The 24634-nt window shown below is 39.2% G+C and overlaps 1 protein-coding gene across 1 annotated transcript in view; it reads left to right on the top strand.

The window, feature by feature from the left end:
- SYT1 (synaptotagmin 1) overlaps positions 1–24634 on the top strand; it is a 212648-nt gene that overhangs the window by 183055 nt on the left and 4959 nt on the right. Inside the window, exon 8 of the mRNA XM_041465580.1 lies at positions 22102–22235. Within this exon, the coding sequence (XP_041321514.1) occupies positions 22102–22235 (134 nt within the window). The remainder of the gene's footprint in view (positions 1–22101; positions 22236–24634) is intronic.

Here is a 24634-nt window from a genome sequence, read left to right on the forward strand (position 1 = left end):
TGACTTCTATGTCATGTAAATATTGCTGTGCTAGTACAAATATCCATCAGATGAAAAAAGCAGTATGGATTTTTGTGTTTGTTTTTATCAGTGTTAAAATATATGCAATCCCTCTCTGGAATGACATCAGTCTCAAAATGAGCCTTCAAGGAAACTTTTGAACATCAGTTTAAACAGAGCGTTTTTCCAGCTAAGCATACATTGCAAAAGAAGAATCTTGAAAGTTAGGGAAAAACATATTTTCCAGTCCTATATAAGAAAAACTTGAGAGCTTAGTGCCAATAATTAAAAAAATAAATAACAAATAGACAACAGCACAACAGAAAAAGGCAAAATCCACAATCATTAGATCTGACATGGATCAAGAACAGCTACAATGGACTCTTCTCATTATTTTCCATACATGGGTAAAATTTCCAACAGAAGAGAAAGATGTTCTCTTTAAGAATTATTATAATCTTTACTTAACCTCCATGTATAGAGAATAAGAATTTCATATTACTATGTGACCAAGAGAAAGGAGATTAGGAAATAGCTGGTAATTCCTTTTGTTCGCACAGCTCTGCTTGTTGTGCCAGGCAGATCCTTGACTGCCCACCTGAGAGGGCAGAACGTGTTAGCAAATGCAGGGCAATAACCTGAGCCTTTCTATGGCAGATAGCTGGAGGTAGGAGCAGGGTCTCAGAGTACCAGAACAACTGAGATAACAACAGTCTTTGGACTAATGTGCTCTGCCACTGAGAATATTCATGAACTAAGGAGCATTTTAACCATTCTGAAAATGCCATCGCATTCTGCTCTCACTTTAAGCATTTAAAATGGTTATAAAAATACTCATTTTGCTGTAACATGCCTATTGTGGAAGTATAGAAAACAATCACTTTTTTTGTTTGTTTGTTTGTTTCTGCTGAGGACTAGGGCTTTTTTGAATATTTCAAAGTAGTTCAATTTCAGCATCCTTAAGTACTTACTTAAGTCTCAAAGATAAATTAAACTATTTTGTAGAACATGTTAATTTAGCACTTTATGGTCACAGTTGTATGATCATTAGTTCTGAAAAATGACATGCCAAGAAAATTACATCAGTATAAAAGCCAGCCCATATATTAGCAGATTCCTGTATAAAAAAAGTGCCATAAAATCTTTTTCTATTTTTTTTCCTGACAGTAAGCAGGCGCAGTGCCTTTCTCTATGCATACAGATATATGGATGTGCAGCATATCTTACATATTGTAGGAGGTACATATCCATGGGCTCTATCACTGTGGAAAGCACTGCTGACTTTAGACCTGAGCAGCCTTCTTATGGACATGAAGCTGTCGCTGTAAGGGCCTGAAAAGTGTGTGCAGCATCTGTCATGCCTAATACGCATGAGCAGTAGATTGCAAAAAAGAGGTTACAGTCTCAACAGTAAATTTCTTCCTTGGTGCAAGGTAAGGTGGGGTTTTTAGATGCTGGAAGGGGACATGGACTATCCTCCTCAAGTGAGAAAGAAGGAGCAAGTATAGAGTAACTCACATATAAATAAGAACAGTACATTCCTAACATATATTTATGTTGATGTTTTGATCTGAACAAGTCAAATTCTCATGAGGGAAAATACACTTTTCATTTGCTCTTGGTCCTTAAATTGAACTTCAGACTGCAAGATGGAAAAATCATTATTAGGGAATTGGTCTCGGGATGAACATGAACCTGATTTTCTAGTTCAGTGAAAGAGTTGTTCAATCATGATGGTGTGTGTGAAAGATGATATAAAATGCTACTGGATGGTAAAGGCATGGCTCTACACAAATTCAGCACAGATGTAAACAGTTTAGCCAAATGCAAAGCACTGTGACCAGGTCTAAAACAAAGTTAATGCCATTATTTTGAACAACCGAGTATGTCACATAATTTGTTCAAGGAGTGATCCCAGTATTTTAGATGTTGGGTGGTGTGTTTAGGGTTGACTTTTCAAATTCCATCAAGTATGTCTTTCCACTTGCTGGTCTGGGTGTGTCTAGTGGACCTGACTATTGACAGGCAGACTAATTCAAAAAGGGCTTTTATCAAAGAGGAAAATGTTATCATCTGTTTTGCTTAGATTAGGAAGCTGAGAGCAGATAAACAGGAAACAAAAAACCCTAAAAAAGTCAGCAAAAAAGACAAAAGTGTGTCAGCATTATCCTGATGCAGCAGGTAGTTGTTCTGGTCTGGTGGATATACTGTGCTGCAATATCTGAAGCAGTGCCCCTGTTGTGATTCATTATCACTATATAGCACAATTGGAATTAATAATGAAAGACAATCATAAACTGATGATAGAAATTCTGGTGTTCCTACATGGTTTTGTAACTAAGTGGCTAAATAACTGTTTTTGTGGAGATAATTCCATTAAAGAGATAACAAAAGTAACCTTTACAGATAAGTAGTTACATAATTTAGTCTGGTAGGGCATTATTGGCCTAATTCTATGCTTATCTGAACAGATAAAATTTCACCAACGATGACGAAGATGTGCCCATTTATTCTAGCAGGGAGCTGTGCAGAGTTTTAAATTATCTGATGTTGTCTGAAGTGCCTCCTTGTCTTTGCCTTGTTAGAATCAGTTTCTCACTGGGGTTGCTTCAAAGGCACTTTGGGCAGCACAATTGGTTTTTGTGGCCTGGGGACTGAGCCTGGGATCGGGACATAGCAGGGTGCTGGCTGGCATCTAAATATGTAACACAGCGTGGTCCTTATTCTTCTTTTGTAGGAGAGTGCCACATAATTTTCACTGATCAGTGGTCTTTGTCTCTTGAGCACTAGCTGAGGAATTGTGTTTCCACAAGCATAAACGCTGTAATTGTGCCTGCCTTTACTTTATGTGTGCCATGCAGAGCTGTTACTCAAACAAAAGTCCCACTGACTCACCTCGTGTGCACTGCCCATGTGCCTGTTCTGCCATAACTCAGTCTGCAACAGACTTAGCCAGTTCCTCTTTCTCACGTTATCTAAGTGTTTTTCTATGCAGCATTTTTAATTGACAATAAATCCAACTGGGATGCCTCGTTTGTGCAAAATAGAGTTACTTTATCGTGCCAGAGGAGGACTGTCAAACACTGATTGTGGAAAATATTTTTTTTTTATTTCCATTACAGGCTAGAATGGCATGAAATTCTCTCAGGCACATGATGTGACTCTTGGGAATAGTGCTGTGCAGGGTCAGGAGTTGGACTCAATGATCCTTGTGGGCTCCAACTCAGCATATTCTGTGATTCTGTGAAAATTACAATGTTTACAGAAATGTTTAAGAAATCAAGACAACAGTTTATAAAAAGGGCTAGCTTTAGCCTCCTCTGGGCTCCTCAAAACTCCAGCTTCCTTGAAACTCATTACTACCAAGGTTTCTACTCTTGGGAAAACCTACAGAGTACCACAAAGATAGAGAGAGCCTTTGCAGTGTTTCTTCTAAATATGATTTAGAAAAACTTGCTGCAATCAACAGGTAAGAAAAGTTAGTTTCTTTAAAGGAAGCTTAGTATATTCTGGTATCATCATTGTACCAAGCTGAATCTATGGTGGCATGAGTAGCTTGTAATAGCTGTGAATACTTCTGTAAATTTTTACTGAATGTAATGTTGCTCAACTATAAAGTTTTTCTCAGTTAGTAAATCAAATTTTTGTGCTCTGCAATAGCTGTGTTATTGTGCTGTTTTCAGTACTTAGCATGAAATGGTGAAAATTAAGTCATGTGTGAATGCTACCACATAAGCAGAAACTTTGAGAATCCTTACGTGAAGAAAGACTGTATCACTTTCAGATGTAGCTATTAGGAGATTTTTGAGTTTGTTGGGTTTCTTTAAATTCTATCAAAGGCCCTCAGAGCAATGAGGACAGTTGATAATACAAGTAATAAGAGAGTAATTCCACAAGATTTAATGTGAAACCAACTTGGAGCATATGAGCTAATGGAGCAAGCAGAAGTCCATAAATCTGGTTTGTTGTCCTTCTAAAAGATCCTCTTTAGTTTGGCCAGAAGATACTATCTTAGTGCAGTAATAATGTGGTGAAATAGAGTACATGCATGCTAAAGAACAGACTGGTCAGTGCTGCCCCTTATCTTTTACATGTACAGATAAAATTTAATGAAAAATAAACAAAGGAGCTTGTCTGCTGAATTCTGGAAGGAAATGTCTTCAGTCAGGTTGCAGCCATGGCAACAATCCATGGAATTCAAATGTCCTGTGCTGTAAATCAATTCAATAAAATGATGATCTGGATATTTACTGCTCCCTGAAAGTCTCTCTTAAAGAGATTGATTCAATTTTATAGAGCACAATATAAACAGGTATGAGCTAGTTACCTTCTGCAGTTAGAACATAAAGAGAAAGCAGGAGAAACATGATGAATGTGATCCAAGTTGTTAATCCACATTAATAAAACAGGGCAAGAAACCTGGGTTTATAGTTCAGCATGAAAAATGCAGATTTTTACAGGTGCTGCACATCTGCATGAGGGTACCAGATTGGTCAGGAATCTTTGGGATGATAGTTAAATTGCAGTCAGAGCTTTTCCCATGCTTCTTCCCCATGTCTCTTACTAAACAGTAGAGAAGGACAGAATCTTCCTGCGTGATCCACAGGAGGAGCACAACCCAGGTGCTGCTCACCTCATGACCCCTGAGACCACCTGCTTGAGGAGCCCCCAGTCATGTCTGAGTCAGTGCTGTCTTGTGCCCATTCCCTTTGCTTGTCACCCTTCTTTCACACTTGCTCAGTTCAGAGGTTGATTTTTCAACAACACTAAAGCAAAATAAACCAGCAGCATCTGAGAATTACGTGGCACAGCTATTTTGCTGTGGAAACTGCAGGGAGAGTTTTTTGTGTCCAGCACTTCAAAATTCTACTTTTGTCTGATTAGTCTTCTAAATTGCTTTATTTTCTCTCCAGGAGGAAACCTAAATAACACTGGAGAAAAGAGCTTTCTATTGCACTTAGAGCTGGAAGAGGACTATAGAAAATATAGTGATAAATCTCCCAACAGTAAAAACAGTGTAATACAGATTGCAGTAGCTAGAAAAATATTTACCAAAATGGTGGCAACCTGAGTGAGTTCATGCTGACCTGACAGAGTCAACCAGTACAGTTCTGGTTGGGTTTCCATGTCGGTTCTGATGTTTTCCTCTGTTCAGTATGTGAGTGATCCAAGGAGGACACTGTGAATTTTCTGAAGACTTTGTTTTGATTGATTCTGATTTCACTCCGTTCTTTAAATTCCCTGGGAAAAATGTCAAGCAAAGCTAGAAGTAAAAGCCCTTCTCAATTATGCTTTTAAAGCTTTTATCACTGCAAGTTCACAATGGTTGCAATGGGAAATAATACATAAGAAAAAGGTCACAAGCAGCTCAGTTTCAGAGCATGCTGTTTGTAAAAAGGAAATAGTAGTGACATTGCCAAACCTAGGTTCCCAGATTTTTGCTCTTGACTTAAAAATAGATATACTTTAAGTATATTAATTCAATAAATTACTTTTGATTTCAAGCTTTGGATTCAATGCTTTCAGACTTTTATTTCTGGCCATGAGAGTTAGAGAAGGCTTGGGGTTTTTTTTATTTGAAATGCAAGCTGCAAATCCCTGATGGTAACATAATGCTGAGAAACTAAAGCTTCAAGAAATATACTCAATATCTCAGGAATTGTGATAAAATCACCAGAGTTGGCAGCAGTGAATATTCTTAAAGTTTCCATGCAGTGATTTTGCAGTCTCACTTCTCAACTTATGGAATACCTGCAGGAGCTGATTGCTGGCTTGACTATCAATCAATGCCAGAATTCTTCAGTGGGTTACCCCTGGTCAGTAAATAGACTGGTGCCTTTGAATAAGGTCAAGATTCTGATCCATACTGAAAGAGAAGATGGATGCAAAAGCAAACCTAACCCCAGGAATCATATTCAAATAGAAAAGTTTTTAAAATAGATTTTATATATATATATATAAATATATATATATATAAGTTTCAAATTTAAGAGTATAGTATTTTCTATGATTGCTATGCAAAGATCTTGGCATCTAGTTTGGGGCAGTATTCTGGCATTAAATATCAGCCTTTACCTCTGACTTTACACTTTGCTCTTGCCATGGTGCATGAGCAAGAGGCTGTAAGGAGAAAAGGATTCTGCCTGCATTTGCTGGAAAACCGTAACTTTAAGATCAGCTGCATCTTGGATGAAGAGCCTCAGGACAAAACACTAACTTTCTCACTGAAGTTACAATTCCTTTAAATTGCCTTTGTCTTCTGATAAATACACTTTTTTTTTTTTTTTTTTTTTTTAATAAAAGGCCTTACTGAAGACCTTTTATTTAAAAGTCCTATTATTGAAGGCAGCTAAAATTCTTCCAAAGCTGGTGTATAAGGTGATTAGAAACATCCAAAAAAGTTTGGACTGTTGTGTCAATGCTGTAGAAAAATAGGTTGTCATTCAAAGTGCCCCCAACAATTTTTCCCTAAAATGTGTTAGGTTTCTGGATAATAATAACAACCTTTTTTGAGGGTAGACTGCTTTCCTTCACTCAGGAGATCAGTCATTCTTCAAAGCAAAGAAGTTTTAGCTAAAAGTTTCTAAGGTTCCTAATACTGTATTCTGGCCTAGTCGATAACTGCAAAGATAAAAGGTTTTCTCTCAGCCTTTGTGTTCTCTGGCTGCATTAGAAACTGAACGAAGATATATGAGATGACACAGCAGGCTTTTTAATCCTTTAGAAATGGTTGGCAAAGTCACCTCTTTACTTACAAAAAGTAAAACATATGATGCTGGAGTATAGGGGGTTTGGGGTTTTTTTTTTAAGTACGTGTCAATTCTTTTTGTAATCTACTGTATTTTCACAGCCAGGGGTTGGGTGAAGGACAGTACTTTAACATACAGAGACATGTTTATGGCAAGTTCAAAAGTTTGTTTTAAAAAGTGCTGATAATTTAAGGAGAAGCAGGAAAATAAAAAGCCTTTGAAAAGCTTCTGTGGGTTTTGCCTAGATCCCTGCCTGGAATTTGCTATGGCTAGAATGACAGGGATGCTAGGAAAAATAAATCTGAAATGCTGCAGAGCACTGCATAACATGTTGTAGGCAAATTTATATAAGAGAGCTCACTTTAGAGCTTGAAAGGCACGCTAAGCCATTCTTTTGTGAAAACCTCATTGAGATACCAAATGTGTGACAGTAAGACTCAGAGTTTATCTTCTATCAGGTTTGAGGAACAGTTGATTGACAGGAATTTTTAGCAGTATGAAAGCTCAATTTTTCACACCTTTTCACTGTTTTTCTGTGCAACCTGCAACTTTTGCTGTAAATGTGTTACTCCTTAGGTTGAACAGTACTTCTCTATAGATGAGCAGTGTCTATGGCAAAATATGTGGTAACTGTCTTGCAAAGGAAAATCTAGTGAACTTAATTCAAAGTGTGATCTCAGTTAAATACTCCACCCTGCCTGTCTGTGCTGTCTCCTTTCAATTGGTAGCACAGATACCAATTTTAAACCATAACTTGAAATGGAAGCAGACAGAGCTTCAAACCCCAGCATTCTCTATTGCCCTTAAACTTCTCTCCAGCACACCAGAATTTCTTATCAGACACAAACATAACTGAGAAAATGGGATGCAACCTCCTTGTTGACTCCGGATAAAAAAGAAAAATGAACTCAAATTAGCAGCAAGGTGATTGTAGGCTGAACTATCCAATTCCATCCTCTGGGTGCCAGCACAATGCCTTTTAGTGAATCAGCCTGAATTTACCTTCAGCCAGAGGGCTCTCCCAGGCCCCTGAGTTCAGTTTCCAGGCTCCCACTGGTGACAAATGCTTACTGGTGTGACACTCTGTGAATATTTATAGTCTTATACCACTGGCTGATGTCAGGACCCATAAGCTTCTGCTTTACCTTCTTGGATTTTGAGGGTGAATACAAGTATATTGGTGCATCTTCAGCTGTGTTATACGCAGTTTTTATTTGCTAATGTTGATATAGTCCTTGGATATTTGAGCAGTTAAGACAGGCTTTCTGAAAAACAACACACTAGGGCTGACAACAGCATTCAACCACAGCGTCTTACCAAGAAAGGAGAAAATATAACAATGAAATCAATATGCTAGAGGGTGAGCACTGTATAATTAAGAAGCTGAAGCTTTCTTCTTGTCTCAAAAACTGTAGGAAGCCATGGGTACCATGTTATTTCTGCATTCCCTCAGCCACTGCTTATTTTTATTTTTACCGAGACAACCTGCTGGTTGACAGAATCCTACCAATTTTCTTTCCCTGAATGAATGCAAGGCAATACATGCAATCTTCTTTTTTATTGTTAGCCTACCACCTTTCAGCAACCACCTTCCTCTCAAAAGAGGTGGTAATATTTCCATGGGCAAAATATTATTTCTGCCACTATTTGTGCAGCACTTTGCATTAGGATCTGTGGGGAGACCACCCCATTTATTTTGGTTGGGTGAGAAAAGGGTTGCCATGGGAGCATAATAGCTGATGATTAGAAAAATGTGTGTATGTGACAGTTTCCTACCCATTGCAACCAAAGACAGCAATCACAAGTGACGTGCAAGGTTACCAAGGCTGAAATGCTGGTGTTGTTTAACAATGGCTTAACAATGTATCCATCTTGTTACATTTTCTTACTCTTCAGACTGTTTTCCTTCTGTGAAATAATGTACTAAGAAGAAATATTCTCTGGAGTTCAAAATAGAAACCTGAACTTACCTATACCATGATTTTTTAAGCCTCCTGACCTGCAGTGGGGTGTGTACTTGTGCAGTATGAGAGGAGGTGGGATGGGTGTGCTTTGGGCTGCTGAGGAGCAGGAGGGGATATGGCACATCAGCCTCTATGTGGGGCTGGCACATGGGTACAGGCACAGCAGTCCTTCCTCTTTTTTGGGATGGCATCTGCAGTGCCTGCATCTTGTGAGCATCCACTATCTCACAGCAGCTGCAGTGCAGAGAGTAGAGACAGAGATCTTTTCATAGGACAGTTCATCGTGCTGAGTTTGGACTCCATGCCATGCAAAGTAAAACTTTCCCACCTTTACAGGCTATGAACTGGCATGCCTTGCAGATCTAACTCTCATTCACACACAGCAGGTACAAAATCTATAGATTTCAATCACACCTACATGGAATTGCATCTCTTTGCCAATGCCATAATAGATTAGTTACCTTATAGACCTTCTCTAATAGGGAATGCTCAGAATAGATCCGTGCACATATACAAAATGTAAAAGCAAGTCCTCTGTTCTGCCTCTAGAAAGAGCTGAATCATTAGCAAACATTGTATTTCAGGTGAGATTTTCTATGGACTACAGCAAGGCTGATCACAAGTGGAAGAGTGACTGTGTCTGTGATTAGGGGAAATCTTGGTGGAAGGACCAGATTGGCTGTAAACCAAAATTTGTGTCAAGAGCAATTTAAATTCCACTGAGGTCTAATGCTGTCTTTCCAGCCAAAAAGAATGTGTTAAAAACATTTGAAGCTGATCACTGATATGCATCTTGGGATTATTTCACTCCACAGCAATAAAGAAATATAGGGAACAGGGTGTGCTCATATCTGTAAATCTGGTTTGGACCAATACTTCAGTAAGAAGCATGATAAAAGTAAAAAGGAATCAGTCACTCCTACTGCTCAGGATTTTTTTTTTAATTGTTATTTACTTTGTTTCCTCAATCACTTGGCTTTACTCATTTGGCTGGGAGGCAAACGCGTTCCCTGCTGATTTATCTCCGCTCAGCCGGAGGCTTTTGCTACTCGGTTTGATTCCTAATATGGTAGCGACAGCAGATTTTGTCTGACTTCCAGAGGGCTCCTCTCAGCTCCTGGAATGCAGCAGGGAGAGAGTCCTGCAGAGGCAAACAAAGACAGTTGTTGCATTAATACTAATAAGGACCAGAAAATGGGCTTCCCCACATGTGCTGAAATTCCTGCTTTTGCTACTGTCTAAATCACCACTTTTCCCTTACTTCATGGTAAGGCTACAGATTGTTTCCCATCACCCAGCTGAATGGTCTTTCTTGGTCACATTGGAAGGCCTGTTTTTCACAAAGTTTAGAAAATATTTACTTCATCACAATAATGTTTTTTATGTTAGTGTATGGCTCGAGAGCATGCTGTCACAGTATCAGTGGATTAATAATAGGACAGAAGAATAATATGTTACAAGAATTGAAAAAAAACTTAGGGTTACCTAGATTTTATTTTGTTTTTCTTGCCTATTTGATTCAACACTAAACTTTTCAGTGGTTTGAAATACCCACTGTTAATAAACTGATTTTTTTTTCCCTTTAATAAAAGTTCTTCAGGTAATAGTCTTATCAAACACACCAAATTTAGAAATGGCCTTTGTTGGTGACATACCAAAATCCAAAGGATTAAATTCTTCTACCAAGCAGGATCTCTAAAAGGTTAATGTGGAGTTGGAAATTAATTTCATTCCAAATACAGAACAATAGTGTGCAGTGACATTACTTTGTGATAAGTATTTGTTAAAGCTCAATCCTCACTAAGCCCTGCAATTGTTTTCCTTTGTGCTAATGGCAAGCTAACCGGAGGCACTCCCTCTCTCTCCCCCTTTCTCTCCTTCTCTCCTAAAAGTATCAGAAAAGCAGGTTTATTGTTTGTTAAATGGGGCCCTTTTTTAACTTAAAATCTCAGTTCTCCTTAGTACATTCTTTTCAATGTTTTGATCTTCATTTTTAATAGGAGAATGTTTTGTCTATCTGAAACCCACAAGTTTAATATCACTGCTTGCTGATTGCCATTTGTGGCATATACAGTAAACAGAAAGAATTTAAATTATTTCTTATTGCTGCTGAGTGAATGTCTTGACTGTCTTTGTTCACAAGCAAAAAAAAAAAAAAAAGCCTATTGTCACCTAGATACTGACTAATGCAGAGAAATGTTCAATAGGAGTTTCCAGAGGAAAGCTGAAGCCTGGGATTCCAGGGGAATTGATTGCTTCATCTTCATACCAGTGATTTTTAACAGGAGCTAGGTGCCTTTGAAAACAGAGAATCTACAAGTACTTGATACTTCTGAAAATCTATTGTAACTTTGATGAGTGCAGCTTGAAAAGAGTACTTTTTTGTGAGCTTAGTTTTACTGAAATAATTTATGTTCTCTGTTTTATACAGTGAGTACTACCTTGGCTTGGAAGAAGCGCCATCCACTTTACTATGGTTTCCATTTATTGATTACAAATAAAAACAGCAGTTTCCCTCCTCTAGCATCCTCCTCCTCATCTAGTAACCACTAAAAGACTCAAGCTTGTCTTTTCAAATACTCCTTCTTTCAATTCTGAAGAGCCCAAGGGTTTCAGAAATTCATATATGCTTTTTGGATTTGAGTTATTTGATTTTGTTACAGATCATGATCCACTGACTAGACTGCATCAAGATCTTGTTCAATGGAGCAGCAGGCAGAAATATGCTGAGCTGCCCAGATTCAATCTGGTTTGTCAGCGAGGCACACTCCAGCACTTTTGTACCAAATTGGCTGTCTGCTGTAGAAATTTGTTGCAGGTATCTGAGCTGAAAACTATCATGCACCCTTGGATTTCTGAAAGGTTGTTGGACTGACTATTAAACTAAAGTGGTGTAGAATCAGTGGTGAACATGTCAGTCAAATATTCATTTGTGCCATTAACTGACTGGGGCAATTTGAAGAAGAATTTGGGACATGAGCTATTGGTTGTATTATAAATGCTTCCACCTTTCACCTGATGGCACCATTTTTCAAGTTATTCGTCCTCTTGTCTTATAGCAGGACTAATGTTCTCAGCAGCAGAGTGTTCCTGTGCAGATGGTGTTGGCCTTGAACACTTGTTCTTTTCCTTGAATCTTAGCTCTTAAATAACTCCTCATTTTGTTCTTTCTTGTAACTTGTCTGGAGTTAAAAAACAAAGTAAACAGTTTGTTCTCCCAAGGACTTCAGCACTTCCATGACTCTTCAGTAAACATAATCTCAATGTTACTCTTGTCCAAAGATTTGCCTTAAGTTTCAGGTCACTGCTTCTCATTATGCGCAATCGACAGGAATGTGAGCAGGCGTGCAGCCTCCCAGCCTTTCCTCTGCAAGTACTCAAGTTAAAAATCTGACCTTCAGGCTTCTAAAACCTGGGGGGTTTGGGGATTCTAAAAAATAGGTTTTCACTGAGCTGTCATGTTTGAAAAACAGATGTAATTTAGCTGAGCTCAGTTGAAATTGCTGACAAATTTAGCCTATCTTGTAACTTCTCATGATGGGATTAAGACAAAGATATTCCCATCCCAATAAAATCTGCTTTGATCTCTTTTTTTCTTACTGTGGTTAAATTTAATCCAAAACAAAACAGGTTTTCCCAACGATATTGGGAAGCATAATGCAGAATAGCCCTTTCCACTCCCTCAGCAGATGCATTTCTTGCCTTGCAGTGTTCTAGGAGTCTTCTCACTGCCAGGAAACCCATCAGATAACCATGGCTCTGAGTAGGAAATAGGGAAAGGTTTCTTCTAGCCTCTGTATTAAAAGAGGTTAAAAAAAACCCTAACTGTATTGCCTTAGGTTTCATATATGGGATGGGTGGTCTGTGTGTTGAGGCAGTAAAGAGTTAGATCCCCTAAGTCACGCTAAAATTAGGTGCCACAAATAGTCTGTATGAATTCTCAAAATCCCACTTAACAGACACTGGATGTGTTGGGAGGCAGGAATAGGAGGGGAAAGAGAGCTGTTGCCTGTTTTCTCCAAATAATTCTTAATGCATGTTTTGTAGGCTAAAAGCAAGACTGCATTCATGTACCTTCTTCCTTCCATTTATGGTTTTTTTCCTTGAAGCTCAAATCCAACAGCAAAATAATGAAAACAAAATGAGAACTAGGATTTATATAAACTTCGCTGGTAGAAAAAGTACTGAGTATTATTTCAAGTTGAGACTGAGGACTGGATACTGATGAAATCCTTTTATACATGTAGCCACTGATAAATGAAATGTAGTTTGAAAGTCTTTATATGCTCTTAAAATAAATATCAATCTTGATAAAGCATAACTATGGCTGGTTTCTCAGCTGTGAAGAGTTCAGATCAGGGTGCTTTACCCTGATGTTGTAACATTATTTTTCTATGCCTTTTTTACTGCAGCATTCCTGCAGTATTAGTTCTATGCTATTTCTAGTTTAATCATCAGAATAAATAAAAAGACACGTCTCCTTCACATTGTCTGGGACTGAAAGCTTACCCGGGTGGGAGAAGCTGTTTACAAAGTGGCAGGGCTAGATTTTTATTAAAAGCATCAGAATTATTTTGTGGTATAATGGCTTGCATTTTTCTGGTGACTCATTTGTATGAGCTAAGGTAATTGAGTGTTTCCTACCCTTTCGATCACAGGTAGATAAAACTCCCTGCTGCTTTGCTTTTCTTTTTTTTCTATCCTCTCCTTCTCCTCCCAGCTCGCCTAATGTTTTTTTGGCCTGTGAGGGTGTGGCTGGAATACAGGGACATAACTGGGTTTGCTGCATTTGAAGAAAATTGGTTAAGCAATATGACCATTGGTGGTTTTGACCTGAGACAGCCTTTATAACTGGCTTTGCCTGGTTTTGAATGTGTTGCTTCTAACCCTCTGTGGAAGAGTACAGATTACCCCTTAGCAGGGTATATTCACTTCTTTCCATGTAAAGACAATCACGGCACAGTAGTGCCATGCTGACTGTCAGTGAAGCTATAAAACATTTCTGTGGCAATGTTGTCTTGGACAGTTGGGACTACAAATGTCTATTCTTGCTATATTCAATGCTATTCTTGCTGTATTCAATGCTACAGTAAATTGCTAATATGCTAGTTAGACCATCTTGTGTTTTTGACAGACTTTCTCTGTGTTTCAGGGTTGAGGAATTCCTTGGAATGAATACTGACACTCACTCAGACGTGGTTTTCTTTATTACCCAGTAATACTGGAATGCCTATCTGTCCTCAGTGAAGTTTGAGGTTAGGACTTATTTTGCCTCACAGCTGTAGGATTTGGGGCTTGGGGTCTTTGTGATGGCTGGGGTTCTGGGCACAGGGAAATAACAAAAACAGGCCTTCACTCAGCAGTGTGTGCCTCAGTGAGCTGGGGCAGCTCTGCCCCCAAACCAGCCCAGCTCTCACGGGCTTCAAGGCACTCACTGACAGCCCGGTGCAGAACATCATTATGTGCCCTGTTGTTTTCAGCTAAGACATCCCACAAGAACTGCTTCTTAACTTGGGTTGTTTGGGGTGTTCTGTAATCTGTGCTTCTGATTCTCTCTTCACTCTTCTGGCTGTCCATGTGTATTCCCCCTTCCCTCCTCCCCAGTTCACTTGAGGACAGTCTTTCGAATCTCTCTAAGCCTCTATGTATTATCTTCTGGTATTTTCACTGCCATCAATTTCATTTTTTTCTTTCTCTACATCATCAAAAGGCATTACCTAAATTCTAACTCAGCAGTCTGCTGGAATTTGCTGCCTGAGGTATTGCCAGGCTTGCTTTGGTTCCAGTCTGGATTCCTGTCGTGGAGAGTCTGCCTGTATCAGCAACTCAAATTAATACCTTCCCAGTATTTTATATAAATACCTACTTCATCTTAGCAGCTGTTGTATTCTTCCTACTTGTATACAAGCATGCTATTGCAATATGCATTTTTATTTCTTTATTTGTTATCTAGGATTGCAGGTGCCCTTCTCCACTGTGTTAAAATTTTACAATGCCATGGTCTCTCCCCCTCCTCGCTACATTCAAGCTTCATGAGCAGTCAGTTCCTCCCCTTTTGGTGCAAGTACAGGGGAACAAGGTTTACTGCTTTGATGCATGTAGTTTCCATGTAATCACATTTACAAGGTGCTTGGTTGAGTTGCGTTGCTTTTCCACAAGAGTATTCTGTGTTTACCCAAAACTCAAGGTGCATTTTCCTGTTGGTTCAACCTACATTTGTTGTGCTTTATGAAAATATTTTTTTTGCCTGTGTGTAACTGTGCTGAAATTAACACCTTGGATACAACAGACAGATCAGCTGTCCTTCCTCGGGCAGTAAACTTAATCATAAATTCACAAGCATTAATTTGTGCTGATTTTAAATAAGACTTTTGCCTTTTTTTTCTTTTTTTTTTCCTCCCATTTTCAGCTACTTTCCCCATCTGGCACTGTAACATTTGTTGTTGTGTTCCAGTTGGAAGCACTGTGGGTGGAATTGCACACTCATGGGCTGGCTGAATAGCCCTTAGGCCACTATGAACATTTCTCTTTCCACTGTCAGCTCTACATGTTCAGCAACCTCAGTTTGGGATTCTTGGGTGAGGGAATCGTTGGCTGGCTGACAGTCTTACAGCACCTCCTTCTTCCCAAAGCCCCCTGGTTCTCTGAATTCAGCATTTCAATAGCAACTTGACGTTCTTATAATTGCACACCAGCGAAGAGTTGTTATTTTGAGACTGCTTTGCTACACTCTCCATTTAACTCTCTTCATTCTAGGCAGGCTATTGTTACTTTTATAAATATCAACCCCTTCTTATCCACTATAAATGGATTCTTGGACTCCATTATTCCTATGAGAATCTGTCTAATATTACTGAATATGAAATTAAAAGTGTTTACATTTATAAATTACCCAGTCTTACAGTATCTTTTTTTAAAGATGCTGGTGGAAATGTGTAATCCAAACTCACCTGTTACACTGCGACACACGAGCCCAAAGTAGCGTGATGGGCATGGGCTTTGTGTGTGTGTGTGTGCACTGGCTCTGGGGCACCTCTCCGTGGCACAGACAGACCCTGGCAAGTGTGATAGGAGCTTTTTAGGGTTAAACTGTTGACAGCTCTCATGGCCATTCTGACAGCCCATCTGGACTGCGTGCAGCTTCTCAGCCCCATCCATGGCCAGCACCTGCTGGCTGGTGTTGGGAGAGTCACCACCACTCAATCCTCAGCCCCCTTAGTAAAAGGGATTTTAAAATGTGTTTTGCTGGGGTCAGGGCTGGCATAGACACTGCACAGGAACCTACAGCAAATAACCTTTTGCTACTCACCTCTCAAGTCCTGGCTGCTGATAAAGACTAGGCCCATAACATCGAGTAACACACAGCGTGGTGGGTTATGGAAAGTGTGATGAGAGTAACAAAATATCAGCATTAGCTGAAGAATGGACATTACGTAGCAAATCAACTTTTTTTAAAAGTCGTATTTTTAAGGAAATCAGATTTAAAAAACCTTACAAACAATATTGTTTATGCCAACAGAACTGTTTCCAATGTGAGAGTGTTTTCCAATATTTCTCTTGGGACATTAGCTGCTCCTTAAAAATTATGTCCTAAATTTAATTTGTTCATTTGCGGAGGAAGGATAGAAGGCGCAATTGCTTGTGTCAGTGAATAGAAACTATAATTTTTATGCAGTCTAGAAGATATTTGTGCTTCTTCTTAGTCATTGTACCATATATTGTTTTTTCCCCTTTTGGCTTTCCTTCCCATTCAAAGCTTTCCATTAATATGAAAAAATACTAGCTGAGAAAATCCAGTATCATTCTAAACTCGTTATTTCAGAGATTTTTTTTGTCCACTCTCATTGAAACATGAATGAACAGAAGAGAAAAAAGTCAGGGGAAATTATCCATGGCCTGGATGCCAGGCATCGTGTGAATTGTCCCGTCCCTCGGGAGGAAGGGTTTATATGCCCACAGAGGGAGCATGTCCCATGGTTCTTGGGAAAAATTGGCAAATCTGTGGGAACTCCCAGCAAAGTTCTTCCTGTTTTTCTTTGCTCTTAGAGCCCTGCTGCTTTCCATAGCCCAGCTCTGGCCTGTGCTGCTGCTTCTCTCCAGAGGCATGCAGGTACTGCCGGTGCTGCCAGCCTCCATCCCAGATACAGTCTCTGTGGAAGATAAGGTTGTTCCCTGTATTAAATGGCTGCTCTCCCCACTGCCTGCCCAGAGAATTTCACCTGAAGCTTGTTTGCACAAAAGGGGAACAGGTTAAGGATGCACTATTGACCCTGCTCCAGCTCTGGTCTAAGCCCCTGGCTTGGTCTTCCCTTGGCTTTCCACCGTGCTGCTGTGTTGCAGGATGAGAGTGGCTCTTTAGCCTGGAACCAACAATGCACCCTGCATGCCACCTCTGTCCTAACTGCATTTGCACAGCTATTTGTAAAGCTGCATTTCCAAACCTCATTTTCTTTACTTCTTGAATCAATTTCCAAGCTCTTCATTAATTCATTCTGCTTCCTGGAATGGAAACTCCACTGTCTGCTGACACTTTTGCTCTAAATGTCAGTGATGTTGAGCTTTGGCATGGATTGTGCATAAATTTTCTTCTGATGGGAAAAAACACGTGCTAATGAGCACCCAGTTATCCTGAACATTTTGAAGACAAAAATACAGCTGGAGGCAGTTCTGGCACCGTAGTTCTTCACCATTTCTACATTTTAGTTGAGAACATTTTATTACAGTGTTTTGTCATATGAAACTATTCAGGTGTATCTGTGACTAGTTTGTTCTGGCTCATGTTTTTTCCTGTTAATCATGTTAGGCTTTCTCAAAGCTTGTAGAGGGTTTTCTCTGATCTCTCTGCACAGACCTGCGTGGGATTTTTTTTCTTTAAACCATTAAGCTCCCCCTGCCCACAGCCTTGGGACTGTAACTGCACACACAATCAATTTCAGTGCTATCTCTGTGGCATTTTTCAAATTTATCATCTTCTAGGTGCTTTACTTTTCATATTATGATTAGATTTCAGAAGCCTCCATGTTATTTAAAAAAAGATGGGCACTGTCCTTCTGTTTGCATTCAGAACAAGCCATTGTAGTAAAACCATTCCAATGATGCTTTTTTTCTGAAGATCCATAGAAATGGAAATTTGCTTGCTGAATTCTCTTCTACCTATGTGGAAAATGATTTTTCATTAGCTACTTACCCCTCTAACATTTTTCACCTTGAAAACCCTTGAAAAACAGCCGTTCTCAAATTGTACCTTTTCCTGACATATTGTCTTGCCAATTTTCTTCTTTTGAGTTGTAGTACTTTTTCCTTTTAAGGTTTTCTTTTGTAAAATCTCTTAACCAACTAAGTGCATCTTGTCTACAACATATTTGTAAGTAGTCATTATTTTAAGAGAGTTCCAGTTGTGTGTGTGTGTATGTATACATATATGTATAAATATCTATAAATCTATGCCTCATGGTCCAGATTACAGTAGAAATCTTGGTATTACATACCATATCGATTACTTATTAAATAATGTATTGGCATCTTACTGCAAACTTCAGGAAAACAAAATGTGTCAGCTTGTCCTCTCCATGGTTTAAAAGCAGTTCAGCCAGCCACCACTGAGACATTACTGTGAGAGCCACAATGCACAATTAGTTGTGAACTGGACATCGTTTTAGCACTCTTGGCTAGACTGTTAATGAGGGAATAAATCACACCATTTTATTTAGTCCCATACACTGGTTAAAATGGATTATTAAGCAAGGGACACAAAGCTATTCTTTCTCCTTCAGCAGAGGGACATCTGGGTGCAACATCTTTTCCTGCAGATAGATGAGCGTGATCCATCCAGGGATACCCAGGGATGTAATGTGATTCTATATCCCTGTTTACTTGAAAGGAATCAAACTGGCTAAAAATACAGTGATGTTTACCTATGGAGAGAAATTAATATTCTGGGGTGCAATCTATTTAACTAAAGATAGATATTTACTCTGGAATGAGATAACTATCCAGGGTACATAAAAAGAAATACTTATTTTCATTGGCATTGCCCTTTATGACCAGGCTAGGCATTTAACAGGCAATTTATCATTGCAGGGCTGTAATATCAGTTCTGTCATCCTTACTAGTCTCTGTTCTTCAGTGAGACTATTTACATGTTAAAGTATTACTCAGAATGACTAATGGGGCCAGCACTGAGGTTATGTTGCAAGTAGAGAGGAAAGACGTTTCCATTAGCTCTAAGCCTTATCTCACAAAAATCACTGGAGACTGGCACTTCCCAGAGGTTCTGCTTTCTCTTGATTATCATCCCTTCTTCCACTAATTGATTCCAAGCAGTTCAGCTTCTGTTACTTAGTGGAAGAGTATTTGTCTCTTTCAGAGATTTATTCATGAAGTCACAAGAAAGTCTGTGCTTAGGTATCAGGATTTTTGTGTAGCGTGCAAGCAAACAGATTACTGGGGAGTTGGGGGAGCTAACGCTGTGGAACATGGGAGAATGTAACTGAAGATAGTGCAGTGGTGGAGGGGCTCAAGTATGGGACACAGAAGAATGAGGAGAGGGGAGAATTAGTTAGGATCAGGATACTTCAGAAACAAGGAAGTGGATATACCATCCAATGAGGATAAACTCAGCCAAAACCTTTAATGGCCCACTTACTTAAGCTGGACACCCTGTTCTGATTTTAAATGTTTGTGATGAGTAGACTTACATAATACTTTCCTGTGGAACAAGAAAAGAAGGAACATGGTTTCAGTTAAATTTTGTTTGGATTAGCATGACAATTCTACCCTCAGATGAAAGAAAATTGGATTCTTTTACCGTGTTATGCCCCATTCTGTGCTCCACTTGGTACGTCTGCCACTCAGTTCTACACTGCAGTGGCACCACTGGGTCTTTTCTCTAAACAACTGGCATTTGAGCCTAACTCAATTCCCTAGACTGACAAACAGAAGAAACTGATCAGGACATGAAAAAGAAACCACAGAAATGCGTCTTGTGGGTCTTATCCCATTGCTGTGAGTTGTCTAGGTCAGGTTTTGTTGTAATACAAGCACGAAGATAGAAACTATAGAAAGTCACTTGAAGCAAATAATTTAAAGAGAATGTATTCACAGATGTAGAAGCATTCATATACATTGATTTTTAGTTTTAAAATATTCTTCTCCAAAATATGGATTTTATTATCAATATAGGAATATTTCTGCATCCCTTTATAAATCTTACTGTACAGTTCCTTAAGGACATATGAATAATCATCAAACCTGTGTATATTGTCTGTGCAAAGGCACAGATCAGCAAAGAACTGGCTTATATCACCTGCATTTATTTTAATAAATTATTTTGTTCTAATACCCTTAATAACAACATATTACTGTACTGTTTAGCCTTCCAGTCTGGTGACTCAAATTATATTTTTACAGCATCTTACCTCATTCTCATTTCTTAACACTTTACTACTGACTCATTGACTACTAAACTTTCTTAGTATGTATTAGGTATACCTAAACCATCATTTTGAAGTTAGCACAAATCATTTTGCATTTTGCATGGGGCATCAGGGAAAGTGATGAGCTTTTCTCAAGTACCAGCTTATGTTGAAGAATTCCAGATTCACCTCCTTTCCATCTTCAAAACCTTGTGTGCAGTGATGTTGAACTCAGTATTGAAAAAGAAATAGACCTCTGTTGGCTTTTTGCTAGCATTTTGCTCTTCACATGATACTCCTTGATTCATAAATTGTGCAGCCACAAGGAACCCTTACAATCCCATCTTGCCTGAAGCATAAACCTACCCCGATTCAATTTCTGTTTGAACTTTGAGTCTTTTAAGGGAGAAGGCGTCTTAACCCTCTGTAACAGAAAGTTCACCATTGGAGAAGCTACTCCAGCTGTTTCCATCTTACTTCTAAAATATGTGCCTATTCCTAAGTTAGAATTTTCCAAATTCCTTCTCACAGCCACTGGATCTTTTTATACCCTTGTCTGCTGTCTCGAAGAATCTACTACCAAAATTAGATTTCCTTCAGAGGAACTGTAGACTGTGATCAAGTGACTCCAGTAGCTTAATTGTCCTGAACACCCAGGTCTTCCAGAGAAAGGCATATTTTGACTGTAGAAGAGTGCAATTACTCTTCCAAAAATTAATTTCATTACAGGATCATAAAACATGGTTTTCTCATATTAAGTGGAGTGTTCATTTGTCCTTATTCTGTAGCCCTAGGCTTTTCTCAGGAGGGAAAGGAGAAGCCCTCTCTTTGATAGTTTGCCTTATTCAGTTTCCCTATTTATGCTGCAGGTGACTTAATGTCTGGCAACATTTTATATACCTCCTGCCAGCTCACTCAAGGGAAGCTTGCCTTGATCTACATCAAAGTTCAGCTGCCTAAAGCCAGGGAGGTACCTACCCAAATTTTGGTGACAGTACCATACAGGCTGTTGAAATATATGAGCTTGAGATGCCTCAAATTTTGCTTCAGGGTAAGCCTAAACAGAAAAATAGCTGAACTCAGTGAGGGTACTTCTAATTACCAGCTCCATGGAAGAGTGTTAGTTCACTCTCCAGACAGCCACATGGCTCTCGTAAAAGGACTCACTCAAAGGTGCTGTTCTTTTAAGCAGGCAAAGCTTCCATTGAAATTACCATCACCAAGATACCTCATCAGCGCTGAAATGTGCAGGAAAGTTTTGCTCACACAAGGAACACCTGATTAGGTACCAAATGAGGTCTGTTCCTTTGCCACCAGAAGCCATTTGAAATGACACTGGGAATTCAATAGAGAATGGCAAAGCCAATCTGTAATTTACACCAGCACCGTGGCCCCCATGGACTCTGGCTGTGTGCAGCACTGAGGCAGAGGGCTGGTATTGAAGGGACAGTGTCCTTTCCTGCCAGGCAGTGCTGGACCCTGCTGGACCCTGTCAGTCACAGCTCAGCAGGGAGGTCAGAGGACACGAAAACCATGGCGCAACACCTGCCCAAGGAGTGATGGGAATAGTTGCCAGGTGGTTGTAGAGCATCCGGCCATGCCAGCTCTGTACCTGCTGCGTGCATTTGGCACCGGTCTTGGGAAAACCACCCCACAAACCATTGCTGGGAAATGCTTGCAGGATGGTTAATAAGCTGTGGAACAAAGTTAGGTGGAATTTACTCCACCTTCATGATGTTAAGGAGACAAGGCAATAAATACTTTGTACCTTTTCCCATCAGGAATACTTCACAATCCTACAGGAGTTTTTCTATAGTAGAAATTAAGGACTTGTTTAAATATGAGCTGTGAATGTTGTCTGTTTGTTTCTGGGTTTTTTTTTTTTAAATCTACTCCTATATCTATGGGATTAAAATTTGTAGAAAACACACTGAACTCTCCTTCTTAGCTCTACCTCTTCTCTTGAATGCTTAGATCCCTATGTGAAGATCCATCTGATGCAGAATGGAAAGAGGCTGAAGAAGAAAAAGACTACAATTAAAAAGAACACTCTGAATCCCTACTACAATGAGTCTTTCAGCTTTGAAGTACCATTCGAGCAAATTCAGGTAATGTCAAACAGTGTTTTGTCTTTCCTCTGCATTCCATTTCTCAGCCCTTATAAATATTTAACAGGAATCTTCTTAATTATCACATGTGCATGCCTTCATTAGCACCTAGGTGCCAGCCCTGTGCTACATTAGATGAGTGTGACTGCTTCAAGAGGGAAATGATAAAATGTGAAGTACTTAGGAAGCTTTGATTCATCAGTGAGAAATGCATAACTGACATTTTCTGTTAACAGAAATGGATTTGGGGAAAAAAAAAGTCCACAGGGAGATAGTGAAGGAATGTGCCAGCCAAAAGGTGTAGGGATAAAAGAAAAACTATATATAACATTTTTCCCTAAAATATTTAAAATAATACACTGGCATTATCAGATAAATTTGTGTTCCTTATGCATTTATTTGCCCTGTTTTTTGAAAGCACTGCAGCCACCATTTAAAGTAAAAACCTAATTCATACACAGCTTTTTTCAGGAATTATTCACTACACTTTGAAAACTTTTTCAGTGATTCCTATGTCCCTTGGAAAAAGGCATTTGAGAATCTTAGGGGTCAGTACTGCAGTACCTGTTCTCTTAGTTCCTCAGGAGAGCTCCAGCAGTTGTCCAGATGCTACTCCCAGAGCTCAGTACCTAAAATTAAGAGTTTCAGAAGTCAGCACAGTGAGGTGGAAGTCACCTGCAGTAGTAGTGGAAAATACCAGGACAAAGCATTGTGTAATTTTTTTCAGGGACTCAGTCGCTTATCTTTGAGCTACTGGGAGGCAAACCATCTCTCATGAGAGAGAATTAACTTTTTTTGATGTTAACTGTCTTTTATCTCAAGAGAGAAGCTTTTTTTTAACCATCTCAGGAGGCATGTGGGAGAAGAACTGCAGGCTGGCTTCTCACCTGGCCACGGAGCCCCAGGACTGTGGAGATGTTAGGCAATTTTAAAAAAACAGCTTTTCTGGGTGCAGCTGAGTGGGGAAAGGGTCCTTTCAGGGGCCTTCCAGTTTAAATGACCATAAGTTAAAACATCTGGGAATACACATGCTGTGGATTGTAAGAGAGGTCATAGTATAAATTAGGTGCCATGCTTTTAAACTTGTAGTTTAAAACTTTTAATGTGTTTAAATTGCTTGGACAAAACTTGGAGCCCTCTCTTCATTAGATGAGAGCTTGGTATGGGTTTTCACATTGTGTATCTTGGATTTTGGTAGCAACTGGGCTGGAGAGCAGCCCAGGAGCCAAGGCCTACCTTCCAAGTAGCTTGCATTTCATTGACTTGGCACTAACAAAAATAATAAAACTAGACAAGGTGAAGCATGGGCGCAGTGACTTGGATGCATGAGTGGTCCATTTAGAATTTCTTCGTGCCCTGCTGCATGTACAGGTGTCTATGGATTCTAGGAGTCAAAAAGTGGGAAATCCAGTGGGGGCTAATTTCTGTTGATTTTAATGAGAGCTGGTCTGTGTGCTTGTGGAAGATTTCACAACAAGGATCAAAGACTCAGAGGCAAAAAGAGATTAATCAAATCAAGTGGCAGTCTTAGGCCACTTATAACATACTAGTGATTATCTTATTCCCAAATAGAGATAGGATTAAGGAGGTGGAATGGTTACCTCCAAATTACCCTATCAAAACTTCGGCATGGTAGGGCACATTTTTGGTACTTGACCATGTTGCCTTCTAATTCAAAGTAATTTTTTGATGTGCATGTAGTTTATTTTTAAAGTATTGTGGTTTAGAGGTTTAAATTTTTGCCTTTTTTTAAATAAGTTTATTAGAATTACCTTTTAGCTATCCACTTGACTATATAGCCCCAATTTTAAATCTGCAATTATGGACTTTGGTCATTTACCAATGTATTTTGAGTTAGTTATAAAAGACTACATTTAGACTACTTCATGATGGATATTGAAGTGATTTCATCATTAGGAAAACTAATTTTAAATGTTATTTAGACTTACTATGGTAGGAGTCACTGTGACCTGTGCTATTCATATAAAAGTCATTAAGCAAACTTTCACTGTCAAAAAATAATGGTTATACAAGTTTCTTGATTGTTGGAGAACGAAGAGAGGTCATGGAGGGAAAGCAGGTCAATAGCAGTACATCTGTGTAATTTTAAAGGAGCCAAACGTTAACATTTTCAACAATTTTACAGTGACTATGGGTTCTGGCTCTTAAGAGGAATAAAGTGATGTCTTCAAGGGTAATGGGAGAACACCACAGGGAAGTCAAATCCTGTCGCTACTGGCAGATCAGGCACGTGTTTTGCCACATGCAGAACAGACTGCCTCTGTAGGCAGCAGTGTCTCCAGGCCCTCTCAGTCCAAAGGGCTTAATCACACCATGGAAACTGCTAATCCAAGTGTTTATTAGGAGAGGCAGTTCTTTCTACTAGCACCTCTTGGGTT

Source organism: Pyrgilauda ruficollis, unplaced genomic scaffold, assembly GCF_017590135.1.
Source record: "Pyrgilauda ruficollis isolate IOZ18807 unplaced genomic scaffold, ASM1759013v1 scaffold19, whole genome shotgun sequence".
NCBI lineage: Eukaryota > Metazoa > Chordata > Aves > Passeriformes > Passeridae > Pyrgilauda > Pyrgilauda ruficollis.